This window comes from Semicossyphus pulcher, unplaced genomic scaffold (assembly GCF_022749685.1).
Source record: "Semicossyphus pulcher isolate SPU_LCO1_2020_fin unplaced genomic scaffold, fSemPul1.0.p SCAF_12, whole genome shotgun sequence".
Lineage (NCBI taxonomy): Eukaryota > Metazoa > Chordata > Actinopteri > Labriformes > Labridae > Semicossyphus > Semicossyphus pulcher.
In genome coordinates, this window is record NW_027211626.1 from 4,993,959 (window position 1) to 5,010,392 (window position 16,434).

At 39.9% G+C, this 16,434-nt stretch overlaps 1 protein-coding gene across 1 annotated transcript in view; it reads left to right on the forward strand.

The window, feature by feature from the left end:
- The window catches only part of eys (eyes shut homolog), a 200,282-nt gene that overhangs the window by 62,158 nt on the left and 121,690 nt on the right, over positions 1–16,434 (forward strand). The window contains exons 21-24 of the mRNA XM_069658919.1: positions 2,765–2,962; positions 5,452–5,573; positions 10,848–10,969; positions 12,607–12,866. Of these exons, the coding sequence (XP_069515020.1) occupies positions 2,765–2,962; positions 5,452–5,573; positions 10,848–10,969; positions 12,607–12,866 (702 nt within the window). The remainder of the gene's footprint in view (positions 1–2,764; positions 2,963–5,451; positions 5,574–10,847; positions 10,970–12,606; positions 12,867–16,434) is intronic.

Consider the following 16,434-nt stretch of genomic DNA (forward strand, 5'->3'; position numbering starts at 1 on the left):
AAAAAGTTATTTTATATTTTGCACATTTGGTATTTTTAAAGCATCAGAGCGCAGTTTGAAATGAACATGCAGGATAATAACCATGCATGTGCCATACAGCAGCAAAGATCACTAAAATAATCACTTTGTTTTGAGGCAGTGCCAACCTGCTGCATCACTGCTACACCTTACAAAAGCAGAAGCCTTGGTTTGCTCACATTGATGTTAGACCCAATCAGCACTTCATTTATCTCCCTCGTTAAAGATCACCCATGTGAGAAACAAAGTGTGTGAAGCGAACAGAAATACTTTGTCCTCTCTGATGCAACACAGAAGGCAACTTCCACTTGTTCCTCCAAGTCCAACACTGCATTTATAGCCACAGTACATTTATTACATACTGTGTGGGGTTATTATTATATAATGTCAGAAGATTTCAAAATACTAAAATGTAAAATTTAGAATTTTAACTATTGTTCGATTTAAAGTTATAATCTAAATAAAAAGATGTTCATTTAATAAATGTCTGTTAAGTCACTATCTATCGCTGAATGAGGTAACACAATGGTGATTGAGCCTATGGCCCACTGATGAAAGCCTTAGCATTTGCAGTCTTACAGACCGGAAAAAAAATCACAAGTGGCGCCCAGTTAGTGACGCGTTTTCCATCAGCCAGCAGTGGTTGGTCTGCCAGACAGGGTAGGCGGAGCTAAGCGGCTGCTTCTCCGGTCTCTACAAGTGTTGCGAGCAAGGGAGTAGTTTTCATTGTAACATTGGTGGGGACGACAGCTGCACTCTCCCTGGCTTATGAAGGAATTATGAATTTACAAAATAACTACTATCAGGTGATGATTGTTTCATCGCTGCTTGAGACTAAAAAGAAGAATTACTTACGTATATGAACTCTAATCTCTGTTTCTTTCTCTGTTCTCTCCTCAAAGTGACGTGTCTCGCGGCAGGTTGTTGACACCACACGCTTTCATAAAGAGGTGTTTCCATTTCAAGTGTCACGCTGTAACCAAAGACATTAGGGCAGCGATATTAATAAATATTAGCATTTATAATATTTACACAAACTGCACTCGCCCAGGGAGAGAGAGAGAGAGGGGGAGAGAGAGAGCACATGCATATGGACAGCTCGGATGCGACCCAAAAACTGGTCATTTGATAATGAGACATGTTGTTCAGCTGTATCATTTTCAGTTTAGTGAAGTGTATGAACTGAACGGTCGACTGGAGATCTTGTTTACAGTGACAGACAGAGTGACAGCTGTCTCATATAAACGACTCATCTGCTGGTTAGTGTAATTTGGTCTGAATTATTGGTAGGGACAATTCAGTCATTTCTGGATATTGGTAGGGACATGTCCCTACCCAATTCTACGCCCGTGGTTGCGAGTAAACAGTAATCAACTATGGCTGAACAAACAAAGAAAAGATGGATGACTACAGATACAACTTCAAAAATAAGTGAAAATCCAAAGAAAAAGAAACAATTTCGACGCTCAGATGAAGACAAACTGTCTAAAAAGGAAGGCGACCGTCAGCCAGGACAATCAAGAGTTACAACCGGAGCCAACCGTGGACTTCACACATGCAACACTGTCTGGAAGTGTGCTCCCGCAATTACCATTTATCGCCATAGCTGCCGCCAAAGAAAATGAAACCGAGATCTTCAAGATTACCGCTTTAATTTGTGGACAAATCCTGTCATTGTTGGATTATCAAATAACTTATGTTGCAAAATCTTTTGATTAAAGCAAACAGAACTATTTGGATTGAGCATTTTTGTTTTTGCTGCAAATTGTTTCATAATTTCCTTCATTTTTGTCGGATTTGTTTTTCATGTGACTGTTTTCCAGGACTGACCACAGGTGGGATGAATCACTGTTGTGGCTATTTTTGCACGTTTTGCAGCATTTTATTTTCACTCATTATTCATCATCACCTGGCCTGACTGATCTTCTGCATAATAACTTCCTTGTTTGTGCTGTGAGAGAGTGATCTTTCCTAAACAGATGTTTGCTTCATGCATGATCTGAATATAACGATGCCCGGAGCTTTAATTGGTCTGTGCAGCTCTAGCAGTTTGCTAAAGCAGTGTGACTGTTCAGTGACAGAAATCTTAATGGTTCAAATGGTAACTCTCAGTTGGCGTATTAGTAATTAAACTGAGTGCTGCACAGCCACAGGTGGGCTTTTGTCTGTTGTATTGAATCAGCATGGAACAGGACTGCCAATCAGAACGAAGGACAGAGGCTATTCACTTTGGTTTGATTGTTTGGTCACAAGCACATGTAATATTTAATGTACCGTAATTACGTCAGCCATTTTATTTCTATTGTTTGGCCAGTGAAATGAACAAAATAAAAACTGGGATTGTTTTTACGGTTCAGTATGGTGCCTCTAACACAGAATCCAGAGGGTTTGATGGACGATAAATCTGCAAGGATGATCTGTGATTGACAATGTTTTGGTTATCTGTGTTTATTACCTTTATAAATTACAATGTGTTTGAGAAAGAAAGCAAGATTTGCAAGAAATAGTTTTTAAACATTGCCTCAAACTCATCAAAAAAATGACTCCATCGCCGACAAGAACACTTTTTTACTCTGTTCAATAAGTACGCTTTACGCAGCATGTAATCTACCACAAGGACAAGTTCAAGGAAACACAATATGGGTTTAATCTTTGAAATCACTAGGTTTGCAGTTTCATTGCTTTTCTACACAGATTGTTGTCTGCTGAATGGTCCTCCAACGTGTGTTTCTTTGCCTCTCCCCAGGTCATAATTGCGAGTTCTTACCCTGTGAGGCTAGTAATCCATGCGAGAACGGGGCAGTGTGTGTGGAGGAGATGGATCAGGACCATTTCCCTTTGGGCTTCCGCTGTCACTGTCGCCGGGGCTTCACAGGACCCCGCTGTGAAATCAATGTGGATGAGTGCAGCTCCAGCCCCTGTTTTCACGGCTTCTGCTATGATGGTAAAAAAAAAATAAAAAACAGCCCGCCTTGGCAACATGGTTAATAACAGGCTCTCAAGAAGGGAGCAAACCTCCATACAGATACACACACACAAAGTGACTATGTCAAATGTGGTTTTGCTCACTTACAGTCTGACAGGCAGTTTTCATTTGGGTCACCATTGCAGCTAATAAGGGCGTTATGAGAGTGGAGTTATTCCATCTGATGTGTGGATCTAGGATATTACCTGCTGGAGGAGGCTTGATTAGTTCCCTAATGTCACTGCAAAAGGAAATCAATTAAGCATCAATGTTGTTGTAAATTATATTATGGATGATAAATGACAAAATTTATACAATCAAAGCACAAGGCAGATTTCGTTTTGGTTATCTGGTCCCAATGTGTTCTAGCTCTATGATTAGTCATTTAAAAGGAGCTGTCTTGAAAGCTGAAGAATAAAACATTTAGTCAACAATTTAATTATTTCAGTTCTTTTATATTATATATTTACTGTGAAAAAATGAGAACCTGAACAAATGTACAAAATATGTAAAAAAGTTGAAATCTTGAAGGTTTCAGGTACTACCTCTGGCGGCACCTGTGGTGATGAGTGGTAATTGCAGTTGCTTTTTTTTTGGACAAAACTCTAAAAGAGATTATTCTCCTGCAGTGGCATCACCCCCCCTGAAATCTGATTGGCCACCCCAGGTGCCACCCCAAGAACTAGGATTGGCTATCTCTCCGGTCAGAGGCGGGCTTAAGTCCCAACCGCTTCATTAGGCTGTGTTATAACAGTTATTTTTCTACTTTTACTGTGACGTTTGGAAAAACATCTTTAAGTGTCCTTAAATTTAGCGCCAAAGATTTATATGCTGCCACTCTGCTATGTTTTTTTGATTAAAAAACCTCTACACAGGATTGTAACAACTGTATGATATCTTAATGCTAGTGGTTAAAGTAGATATGATAAGTGGAGACAAAAAAGGTAAATAATGCCCCCCGTGCGTAAGTAAGTTGGGCCGCCCCAGTCCAAAAATTCAGGACACGCCCCTGCTCTCCTGTAGTGAAATTTATACATGCAAATGTTTTTGAAATTTCACCATCTGTAGTTAACAATCCTTTCTATATTTGTCCTGCCAAAGTAATCGTTTGTAAACTCAAAATTCAGAAGAGGTCGCAGAAATTTCTACACCACTTCTGCCAAGCATTACTAGATGATTGGATGCGTCTTCACATTTTTCCAGGGAATATCGACTTGACACTTGTTATACCAAAGAGAACTGCAGACGCTCGGGATTTCTTAAGTGAGCCACGAGCTCATTCACCATTGTGCTCATTTGCCAAAGGATAGTGATATAACGTACATATCTTTATGGGTAAATCAAGAGTCAAATTTGAGTTCTCTCAGTGGTGAAATACTTGTGCTGCGGTCTAACCTTCCAGCCTGTATTTCCTCTCCACTATTCCTGCCAGTGTTGCTCAACTGGCTTATTGCGGAAAAAAACAGTGATGGCAGTGGATCACTATGTAAGAGTATTCTATCCCTCACTGTGCTACAGTAGACCTCGGCCAGCTGTCTTTACTAATCTTGAGTGCAGCCAGTTCACCTTAGGTTAGTGAGGCAGGCCTCTAGGACCTATTGGCCGGCACACAGCAGCGGCCAGCCAGCCACCAGGGAGAGCAGTGCAGAGCCACAGTGGCAGCAATGAGTAATGCTGCTGCCACCCAGGACCTAAAGCATTTAATGAGAGTAATAGCAGCTACACGCACCAAGACAGAGTGACAGCATAGATTACGTGGTAAATCTTTGGGATAATGAAGAATCCTGGGACCCTGGCTGGGGAAGTAATAAATTCACTCCTGTAAGAACTGCAATTACCTCTGTCACTGGCTGCCTGTACACCGGTGTTGTGTCGGAGCAACAGAGTGATGCATCCAGCTTTAACATCATTAATAATTAACAAGCGGAAGGAATGGATTATTAGACGTGGGAGATTCTAACTTCTGATGGAAGAAATTGGCACATTTGTAACATCTGAATAAAGAATGGCCCTGAAATGGGCTCTCTCCCTCTGTTGCACTGCTTTCCCCGCCTTGTTCAAATGTGTTGCAAGTGTGCTGAGAGTGTGAAAACAAATGACCGGCTTTCAGACTGTCATTGAGAACGAGTGGGATAAGTACAGACGCGGGGAGAGGGAAAGTAGTGGGAGAAAAGAGCATTGAACGGCCATTTCAGACAGGTTCATTTAAAGATGGTTAGAGTGTCAGACCCCATCAGACTGATGCAAAGGGAGGTAACCTGTCACGTAGATTTAGTAACAGCACAGGGCGTTTGTTCTAATGGACATATCCATTAAAAAAATGAAACCACACTGCATGATTTTGCTTTATGTTCATAATGAGCACCAACCTGTGTAGGTATGTAGTACATTATCGGGACCTATTGAGAGTAAAGTGAATTAATTTATGATGCAAGGTGCTGAAACTGATCCCACTGATTCTGTCTCAGTTGTAGACGGCTTTTACTGCCTTTGCAATCCTGGTTATGCTGGGCTGAGATGTGAGCAAGACATCGACGACTGCGTCAACAGTTTGTGCAGCACCCACTCCGTATGTAAGGACCTTCATCTGGTGAGTATGCACGTTTTGTTGGGTGGATATAATGGCCTTTAAAAGGCCCAGTGTCCTGTAAATCATTATAGTTTGTAGCTCATTGTAAACACTGTGTATCATAAGATATTGGCCGTCCTGAACCCAATATGCACTGCCTATTGTTAGCTGTCATGTTGTTAATCATCTGTGCAATAACATTAATAGATGTGTATTATGTAAGGATGAAACAGGGCCACATGACTTTAGGTTCTACCACAGGTGTATGATGATCATGTTTATAAGTCCAAGGCAAGTCTGGCAGACTTTACTGGGAATTTTTTTTCAGCTTGAGGAGATGCAAGTATGACTCAGATGTTTGAAACAAGACGGGAACAAGAAATGGATTTTAATCTAGTAGATGCACCTCATTAGTGCATGTCCTTTTAGAGACATCACACCAATTATGTCTTTTATACCTTGTCAGCAAAGATTTTAATGCTACAAAGAACTAAAGGTGACCTGAATATGCTTCAGAAAAATAACACGTTACAATGAACATAGTAGATATTGAATTAGGAAAATGGCTCGCAATAAGAAGTCCAAAAATGTGCATGTTATGTCCTTTGGGTCAATAATTAGACGTCCTTGGAAAGGTTAATCTTTAGGATAAACATATACATCATAAAACATGTAGAAAGAGCCATAAGTCTTCCTCTTTTGTTAGTTTTTTCTAGTAATTTAAAGACTTTTCTATGAGGCCAGGAGCCAGGTCCAGTCCTTTTTTCACTATTGTTTTGTGTTAGCCTATACCTTGGGCCATCACAAGATGATCACAACTACTCCTAACTCGCGGCCATTCGGTCTCGGGGGCCCCAAACCCCTCTTTTCTTGAAAGATGCTTTTGGCTAGATGATGTCAATGCACATATGAAGGTACTGCAATTGCATAAATAGTCTTACGGGTATGACATTTATCAGGGAGTATCCTGAAACTTATGGGAAAGTAACAAAAGAAGATTTAGGGGCTTGCTGACATTGTATTTCGAAATATTGTCTACAACATCTTCAAAAAGACAAAAAAAAAAAGAATTTTTCAGCTGACAAATTCTCATCAAAAATGATTTTTCAGCACATTTAGTTAAAAATGACTGTATGTAAAAAACTGCCCATGTTCCTAAGTTTCAACTTGAGCCCAAGTCTTCAAAATAACTCTTGCTGTGACCAAAGAGCTTCAAAGAACAGAATTGTCAGTTACCAACCTTCCAGATGAGGGATAGCATTCAAAGCACCCTTGACCGTGCAGTATACTCTCTATTGCAGTTTAAATGGTCTTACATTCCAGGCTTTGTTCAATGTTAAACTACACCACTCATAGAACATGGTTTGTCCTCCTCTGAAAGTACACTTCTACATGTTGTACAGCTCATCAGCCTCAACAATCAACAATCATAGCTCAGCTAATCTAATGAATGAAGTACAGAGGAAGGATATTGAGACAAACAAGACAAGCTTGGTGTCTCTCTCGTTGCAAGGCTCCGTTTGTTTTCTGTTTCTTCTGGTTGAAATAATAAATGCGAAAATTAATTAGTGAAATTTAGGCTGTAAATTGTACATCAGCTATCAAGTGATTATTCTTTTCTCAGTACTTTTTCTTCCAAGTGTGCTGCTGGTCCTTCTGTGCTGAAGCCTGTCTCCACAGATGCACACACTTGGGTTTAAAGCCGCATTTTAAGACTTTATTTTTGCAAGGCACAGCTCTACGGCTGCAGTTATTTGAGTGTTTTTTAAGCCAATAACATTGATCTGTTGCAGCTGCAAAAAGGCCTTGGGAGATGAGAGCTGCTTACAAACTGTGCAAAGAGTACCAGGGGCCTTTTTCCAACAGCTGCTTATTTGCTAACAGATTGCTGTAGTGAACCAGATGTGTCACATATAAAGTCTTTGGGTTTTGTTTTGTTGTTTGTTTGTTTTTTTCATTCGACAAAGACAAATATCTTCTGGTGTGTAGTCCGAACCTAATGCTTATGTTTCAAGTCTGTGCGCTTGAAAATGAGTGCATAATGTATTAAAGAAAGATGAGATCTGTTTAACAAAAACAGTCTGTGCTGTGCGCCTGTGGAGTCTCAGAGGAGCCACACAGAGAAGAGAAAATATAAATATTTGTTTGTTCAAGTATTTTAGAACCTGCCGTCAGTTTTTATGTAAAAATAACAGTTTTTCATGAAAAATCTGAGGCATTAATCATTGATAAGTTTATAAAAGTTCAACATATAACGTCAGCCTTTCAAGAGCATCAAGCTTTTAACTTTTGGCAGCAAGTTTCCACTATAGAACCTGATTAAAAATGTCTTTTACTTTATTGAAATAATAATTCAATTCAAAAATTAATAAAACCAGATTATGGATTGCTAAACCAAGCTTTTGGGTTTTAAAGCCAACATATTTTATTTTAAGATTTAAAGTGGTAATCTCGAAGATAAACAGTAATTGCGGGAGCACACTTCCCAGATATCCAGACAGTGCTGCATGTGTGACGTCCACGGTTGGCTCCGGTTGTAACTCTTGATTTTCCTGGCTGACGGTCGCTTTCCTTTTCAGACTGTTTGCCTTCATCGTAACGTCAAATTTGTTGTTGTCTTTTTCTTTTGATTTTCACTTATTGTTGAAGTTGTATCTGTAGTCATCCATCTTTTCTTTGTTTGTTCAGCCACAGTAGATTACTGTTTACTCGCAACACTTGCAGAGAGCGGAAAAGCAGCCGCTTAGCTCCGCCTACCCTCTCTGGCAGACCAACCACTGCTGGCTGATGGAAAACGCGTCACTAACTGGGCGCCGCTTGTGATTTTTTCCATGAAAGTCCCACAGACAGCCGGTCTGTAATACTGCAGATGCTTTCATCAGTGGGCCATAGGCTCAATCACCATTGTGTTACGCCGATAGATAGAACCTTTACAGATATTAATTTAAATGAAAATCTTCCAGATCATTACTTTCCATTTATGTTGATAATAATTCTCATTATCACTTATTATAAAAATATACACCTGCAAGGTTTATGCCAGCAGAAACTAATGTAGGCTGCTCTTATTAACTTGCTAGTTATTCTCAGCATCACCTGCAGCAAAGTAGCATGTTCTTATATGGTTATAAAGACAAATCTGTTCATGATAGTGCCACTGTAGCAATTACACTGAAGGGCAAATGCTAGATTGTACTGTGTAAGGAATTTCTGATAAGGTGTCAAAATTGGACGTGAATAGATGTACAATTTTCTGGGATAAACTAGTTAATGCAAATCCACAGACAAAAGGTAACTGCATCAGAAAGTAAATGGGTGTGATATGGGGCATAAATGAAAAATCAACCAATTATTTCTGGTCACACAGTCCTCTGTTTCTAGATTATGTGTATATATATATATTTTCTTAACTCATTATTCATAAAAGGTACAGTTTTTGGAAACCCCTCCACACAGTCTTGTTTACCGTGCAGCCATTCCTCTCTCTGAACACTGTGTCCCACCGAGCTTTAGCTTATTTTGGAGAATTGCGGTCCCTGAAGGTGACTTAGCAGCAAAAATGAGATTATGTTCTATAGCCAGAGGTAAGGAATCGGAGGCTCCTGAAGGTATCTAATTTATCACGAGATGACGGCATTTTCCCCCGCCACCATAGGGCCCACGGTGTACAAATTATATCACACAAAGTTTAACGGCGCCCCTCCAGTGTATGAAATACAGATTAGCATGCATTCAACCAGCAGCACGCAGGACCTTTAGACAGGATGTTGGCAATGAGGAATCCTGAAAAACCCTTGACCATATGACTGACTTCATCCTTTATGCAAAGAGGAATTTAAATTAAACCCGTGCCTTGGAAAGTAATAGACAACAAACCATTCATCTCCCATGCCATGATTAATTATCGTAATGCAGATTGCAGTGATGAAATAAAGGACAAGTGGTCCATGCGATGCTCTATATGCAGGAAAGGAAGACACGCGGGTAAGAGCTGGTTATACATCTTCTTTATGTACAGAAGAAACAACATATTCAGTGGTTTTAAATCTAAACCAAACACATAATACAAACATGCATGTTTGCCCTTCTATAGAAATTAATTTCCACGCACAATATGCAGCAGTGTATATGCTCGATAAAGGCTTGTACCTTATACTTTGAATGGAATGAAAAAAACAGGCTTTAGGTGGGAGGTAGAAGGAATAAATCTGCACAGCGGTAATGTGAAGATTTAAGACAAGCGTGTCTCTTCAGCAGTTTAAACACATTTCCACAGCATTGGTCTTTTGTGGGGGGGGGGTTTATTCTGAAATATATTTAGAAAATTTAGATTATTTTAAACAAATTTATGAAGCACTGTCTTGTTTGTAACTGAAATTTAAGGTATAAATGCTCCCCGACTGCGCCGTAGCAGCTAAAATAACAGGTTTCATCTGTACGTACAGTGAATTTTAGTTATTTTTATGTGTCGTGTTGCCATTTTAAATACTAGACTGTTAGTACCTTAATTACTATGCTGAGACAAGTGTATAAAAATAACTCCGAATGCCTGCCGACTGCACCATAACAGCTTGATTACCAGCTTCCATCTGTATGTACACAATTTTGAGCTCTATTTTAATGTTCTGCGAGGCCATTTTGAGTAACTAGCAAAGTACAAATACAGATATAAGGTGTCACGATATTTGGTCATTAGAAATACAAGACTCTATCTGCATTACTATGCTAAGACAAGTGTATATAAATAATTAAAAATGCCCCTGAAGAGCTAAATTAACAGCTTTCGTGACGCCATTTTTGGTACTAGATACTAACTATGCAAAATACATATATAAATATAAGGTGTCACTATAATTTGAATATCTTTTTGTGAGTGGGAGGTTTTATTCTGCAACATTTTAGAGACAACTGAGATTATTTTAATCAAGCATAGCGTTGCACTGGTTCTTCTAAATTGCAACAGACAGGAATGTTCCATAACAGCTTAATTAACAGGTTTCATCTTTATATACAGTGATTTTTAGTTCTGTTTTGATGTTACGTGTGGCCATTATAAATACAATACTCTATGTGAATTACTATGCGAAGACAAGAGTATATAAATAACTAAAAATGCCCCCGAACAGCTTAATTAACAGCTTCCATCTGTGTATACACGCGTTTTGAGTTCTATTTTAATGTTTAGTGAGGCCGTTTTGAATACAATAATCTTACTACTCAAATTACAAGTGTAGATGTAAGGTGTCACTATATTTAAATGCTGCTCCAACAGTGTTTCCTTTTTCTGTACTGCAGAGTTATGAGTGTGTGTGTCACTCCGGCTGGGAGGGGGAGTTCTGCCAACAAGAAATTGATGAATGTTTATCACAGCCCTGCAAAAACAACGCCACCTGCACAGACCTTCTCAACGGCTACAAGTAGGTATGCTCGAGGGCGCCGTCCTCACGAGGTGCATCAGTCACTTAATAAATGCAGAAAGAGAAGCCGTTCAGAGATAGCAATATGTCCTTCCTCTGGCAGCGGGGATAATGAATTGCAGATGGCAGGTAAAACAAATGAGTCAATCAATGGCTCACAGCATGAAAAGGTTTCAGGGGATCTGTGACTCATTGGAGGAAAAAGCTGGTGTATCTGCTCCAGCTAATGCCCCCGCTCGCTGGGGAGACGTAAAACTGCTTCAGGTGGAAAAGTTGGAGGATGAAAAGGAATGCAAGGTGGAGTGTTTCACGGTGCTCGGGTGCTCACTGCCACCAAGTGGAATATTCACCTGCCTTAAGAGCAGATACCTCTCACACTGTCTGCTTCTGTCTCTGCTTCCTTATTCCCATCGCTCTCTCTCGCTCTCTCTCTCTCTCTCTCTCTCTGTGTCTATCGTGCATACATTTCCATTTAATCCCCACTCAGAGCTCTAACCTCCTGTGTCCTACATTCAGCTGTCCAGAGCTATGAGCTGCTCCGACCACTAGTTCAATTAACCTGTAAAGTCCCTGCACAGTCGCACACAAAGACTCAGGTTGCAGTGCCAATTCGTGTACTGTAACACGCTGTACTTGTTTGCAGAAACAAAATGTCCTTTGGATCGTTTCAATTTAATGTTCTCATGAAATCCAAATAAACATTTAAGTCTGTTTTTTTTTTTTTTTATCTCAGATGTCTTGCATTGGTTTTCACCCAACAAATGAGGAAGTCATTTTTTTGGTATTTTAGAGGTGATCCTTTCCTGGAGTACATACAGAAGTGTTGATGACTTATCCTGCACTCGGGCTGTGGACACATTTTTTCTGCCAGTGAAACTCTTTCTCGAAATGTAGAAAATGTAGAAATGTGCACAGGAACTTCATACGAGCTACAAGCTTTGGGTCTTTACTGTATTTGCGATATTCCTATATTCAGAGCTGTTGGCTGCTTTAAACGTCAATCAATCTCTGTGTCCCAATCGATGGGCTGCAGCCTTCGAAGGAGGCGGTCCACAGAGGATGCTCCATTCACAGCCTGCGTGGGCCGTTAAAGCCGAACTGAAATGAGACGGTCTGATCTACGAAGGATTTCCTGTTTGCATCACAAGCTGTTCCCGCCCTTACCCTTGCGTCACCAAACGCCGCTCCTGTTGCTAGCTAGCGGGCTAACCAGCGGGCTAACCAGCTAGCATAACTAACTAAATTAACCTATTATTTTAAAGATAATTTTTTTCAAGGGCCCTTTCGTTTTTTTAAACATGTGTATCTCTAGCCATTTCGATTGAGTGTAAAGAATTTAAAGTGTATTCCTCGGGCGCGTAAGCCCCTGAATTGGGACACAGCTAAGATCCACAACAAGTCCCACCCCAGCTTCCTGCGTTTAAATTAAACACATAAATATGTAGAATCAAATAGTGCTCTGCTAGCCCTTTCATGGGAGCTTTAAAAATAGTGTATGCAGTGTGGTAGGTTATTTGCAGCACCTAACAACACACCTTTAGACTATAAAATAAGCTGCATTTGCACGTTAAGCTTTCATTTAAAATGACACAAAATGACAGTGTCTTATCTCTTCTGTTGTATCTGATGTATCCAAGGTGCTTGTGCTCACCGGGCTGGACAGGTGTGGACTGTGCAGAGGATGTGAATGAGTGTGATTCCGGGCCCTGTCTAAATGGAGCTCAGTGTCAGGAGTCAGACGTACCTGGGGAGTTCTCCTGCACCTGTCCTCCCTTCTTCACTGGCCCCTTGTGCAACCAGCCTTATGACCCCTGTGACCCCCTCCACAATCCCTGCCTGAACAACTCCACCTGCCTGACACGCTCCAATGGAACAGCCTCCTGCAGATGCCCAGCTGGTGAGTGAGCACACAGCCACAGCCTCTTACAAATAGTGCCTTTTTTAAAGCCTGAGTTTTTCTGTACCATCGCGTTCAATAGCTTACTGTACAAAGACAATCTGCACAGCGTTTGAAAATTAGGACCAATGCATATTAAAAAAAAAACACAAGTTAAGCCTGTACAGAGTAGATTAAAAGGCTCCAGCAGCACAAAGAAGATATTTTTCAGCATCGTTTGCAACTTCTCTTGGAAATGAAGGTTTAAAAAGAAAGTTATTGTATCAACAGATAATAAATATTGTGTTTATTTTCCTGGTGCATGAATCACATGTTGAGTTGTACCCCTGACACCTCTAAAAACACAGCAGCACAGATTTTCCTAGAGGGGAGATTCATAGTTTTTTTGCTAACAATAATTGAATCAGACAAAAAAGTTGGACTTTCGTTGTGTGCTGCTGTCTGGAGAGGAATTAATGGTCCATATAGATGGAATATGTTCATTGGCTACAGAGGAGTGTTTGCATTATGGTCACATTTGGCTGGATTTTTGCACACTTCCTTTTGTTCCTCAACAAAGCCAGATAACGGGGACTGTTGTCATAACTTTGAAGAAGCCTTCTGCTGCAGCTTGGTTTGATTTCTTCTGATAACTTTACGTAAAAAGTAACTGTTAAACCCAGTGGTGGCTGGGTTGTTTTCTTCATGTCCATGGTGATTAAGCTGTGAGTGTTCATTATACTGTACTGCTGTATCGTCAATGTGTTTGCAGTTTACAGCATGATCCATGATGATTAAACGGATATAAAATAAAACCTATAATAGATAGAGACCTTAATCTTTCTGCAGCTCAAAGACAAGACTCTGTTGATGACGTCATTACCTCATGCGGCATGCACTTTAAAACGCCTCAAGAGATTGTTGTTTGCATCATCCTGGTCTTGATTAAAGGCATCACAGCTAGAGCAGCACTTACAAAACGTAAAGACTCCCTCCAGTGAAAATCAAGTGTTTAACCTTGTAAAAATCTCCATGTGGTGTTCTTCATGTGCTACAAGACATATCAGGGACAACATCAGCAGTCATCTCCATGGCTGGGCCTGTCTGCTTTTAAACTGCAGTGTACCAAGGACAGGCTGAACAACACGTTTTCAGATTGGCAGGTTTGAGACATCACAAACCTAAGGAGCCAATCCCGTTAATGGACGGGGTGACGGTATGCATATCATTATGTGCAACCTGACTGACTACTGACTACTAACGTTAACGTTACTACTGCTAATTACTACATTTCAAGCTAGCTAAGCTTCAACAAGTTGCCGCTAAACAACGGCAGAGAGGAAATTTGCACAGTGGGCGGGGACTGTGTAGATTCAGGAATTTTTAATGAGGGAGAAGGAGGAGATGACTTGGGAGGATTTTTAGAAGGTAATTAAACATATTTTGCATATCAGACAATATATTATTTCAAGCAGAGCATTTTATATGTCTTAAAACATGACTGGAGCTGAACTTTTAAAAACCTTTAGGTTGAACAAATTCAAGATAATCTAAGGAGTTACGTTAAAATCATGAATCTTAATTCAGATGAAACTCAAAATCAAAAAGTCTCCGTGCATCTTTTGTAGCTTTTCAATCGCTGAGCAGAGTTCAGAGTTCAAACAACTTCTGGAGTGTTATTAACATTGTGTTCATGTTTCGACATTGTAGAAAGAAGTGCTATGGTTTGCAAATGTGATGAAAATATAAGTCCTTTTGAATGTATGATACAATTTCAATAGTTTAACATCTTCAGCTTTACAGATTCCAGCTGTTTAGAAAATAAATTGAAGGTACTTGAAATATGAAAGGACTTCATAGTAAGCAAAAATGAAATGTTTACACTGGTGGACTCGTTTCTATTGCAGAGTTCAGAAGGTTCATATCGAGCCGTTTCTGCAAGGTTATTTCTCCATACACATTATGTTCATACATGGGCAAACAATGCAGATTTGACTGGTCTTGTAGGGCAGCGTTTGTAGCTTTGGGCCAAAGGCCAAACAACCCACCACTCTTAAAGCTAATTTCTCCTCTCCCCTGATGTGTTAAATGCCCAGTTGTTGCATAAATAAACATATTTTACCAATGCCAAAACATGGCTTAATAATCACTGTTTGAACCCACACAGAGGAATGAATCAGCCCACTTTGTGCAGGTGAAATATACATGTTGTTCCCTCTCTCCTGCACATGCCCTCACACACAGTCATATATGACTCACACATACACATCCACTCAGACATTAGTACACACGTGCACGCACATCAGAAGAGCCTCACACAAAAATCTGTTTTATACATGCGCATGTTCGTAATGTGGCATTAAAATGACCACTTCCTTTGTTGAAATGACCTGTTTATCAAAAGCCACCTTTTAGTTTTTGATTACAAAAACATTAAAATGTATCCGCGTGCAGGTTAAGAAGCTTTAGGTTTCTGCTGTACCTAATGGCTCTATCAGCGTGGAGATAAAAAGATGTTGCCAGATATAAATAGAGCGACTGGGTGAGTTTCAGAAGGCTTCCTTGGAGAGGAATAGGAAATTAGGCGCTGGCTGCATACATTACACCAAGAGCTTTGCGTGGGCTCGGTCGTTTTCGCTTCACACAAGCATTGTGACTCACTACTCCCCATTATTATTCACCATAAATCCATCCTACAGAGCTACTACTCAACAAACACACAGCCGTTATACAACACATGGCACGATTCCAGGGCAAAATATTTTACAGACTTCTTATTTACCATTCAATGTAGGTTATTTGTCAGGGAAAATTGTGTAGGCCTTACGTTATTCCCAGACCTAATTAAATTAGAATTTGTCTGCCTATGTCTGCAAGATTTACTGCTATAAGCAAATCTCATCCCACACAGTCAGGAGGGACACGCAGTAAACATTATCAAGGTTAACTTGTCATGAAATCCTCCCCAATTAGCCGTTTTATCCACAGCTGTTTATTGTGCCTGGTTTGGGTCGAGGTACTGTATCCAAAAATAAACTGAATGAAGAAGCGTTTATATGACGTAAGGACTTAACCTTTTGAACTCTGCAATACAAATGAGTCCCCCAGTGCATACGTTGGTACTTTTGGTTGGTGCGATGTCTTTTCTGGGAGTATCGTCAAATTTTTATGTCCTTTAGAATCTGTGCAACCTAAAAGGTCATGTATGTCAATAAACTCTAACAAGTGATAAAAGGATTGAAATTGGGTCATAGACGCAAACATACAAAAAAGGGGGCTCGTTCTAGCATCAGATTTTGGTAAACAAACAAACAAATCATATTGATCCAAAACAATTCATGTTGAAACGTGAAAAAAATAATTTATTTGAACTCTGTACATCTCTAAGCCTTTGAGATATGCTCATTAGGGATGTGCACTTTAACCGCTTAATACTACCAGTTAAACAGTTAAATAAAATGTTGTCTTTTTTGTAATATGCATAAATATTTGGGAAACATGTTTTGTTGTCATTGGCTGAGCTGAGCCTGAGAGGAGAGCAAAATTAAACAAGCAAAAAAAAAGCAGCGTGTGGGATTATTTCACCCGA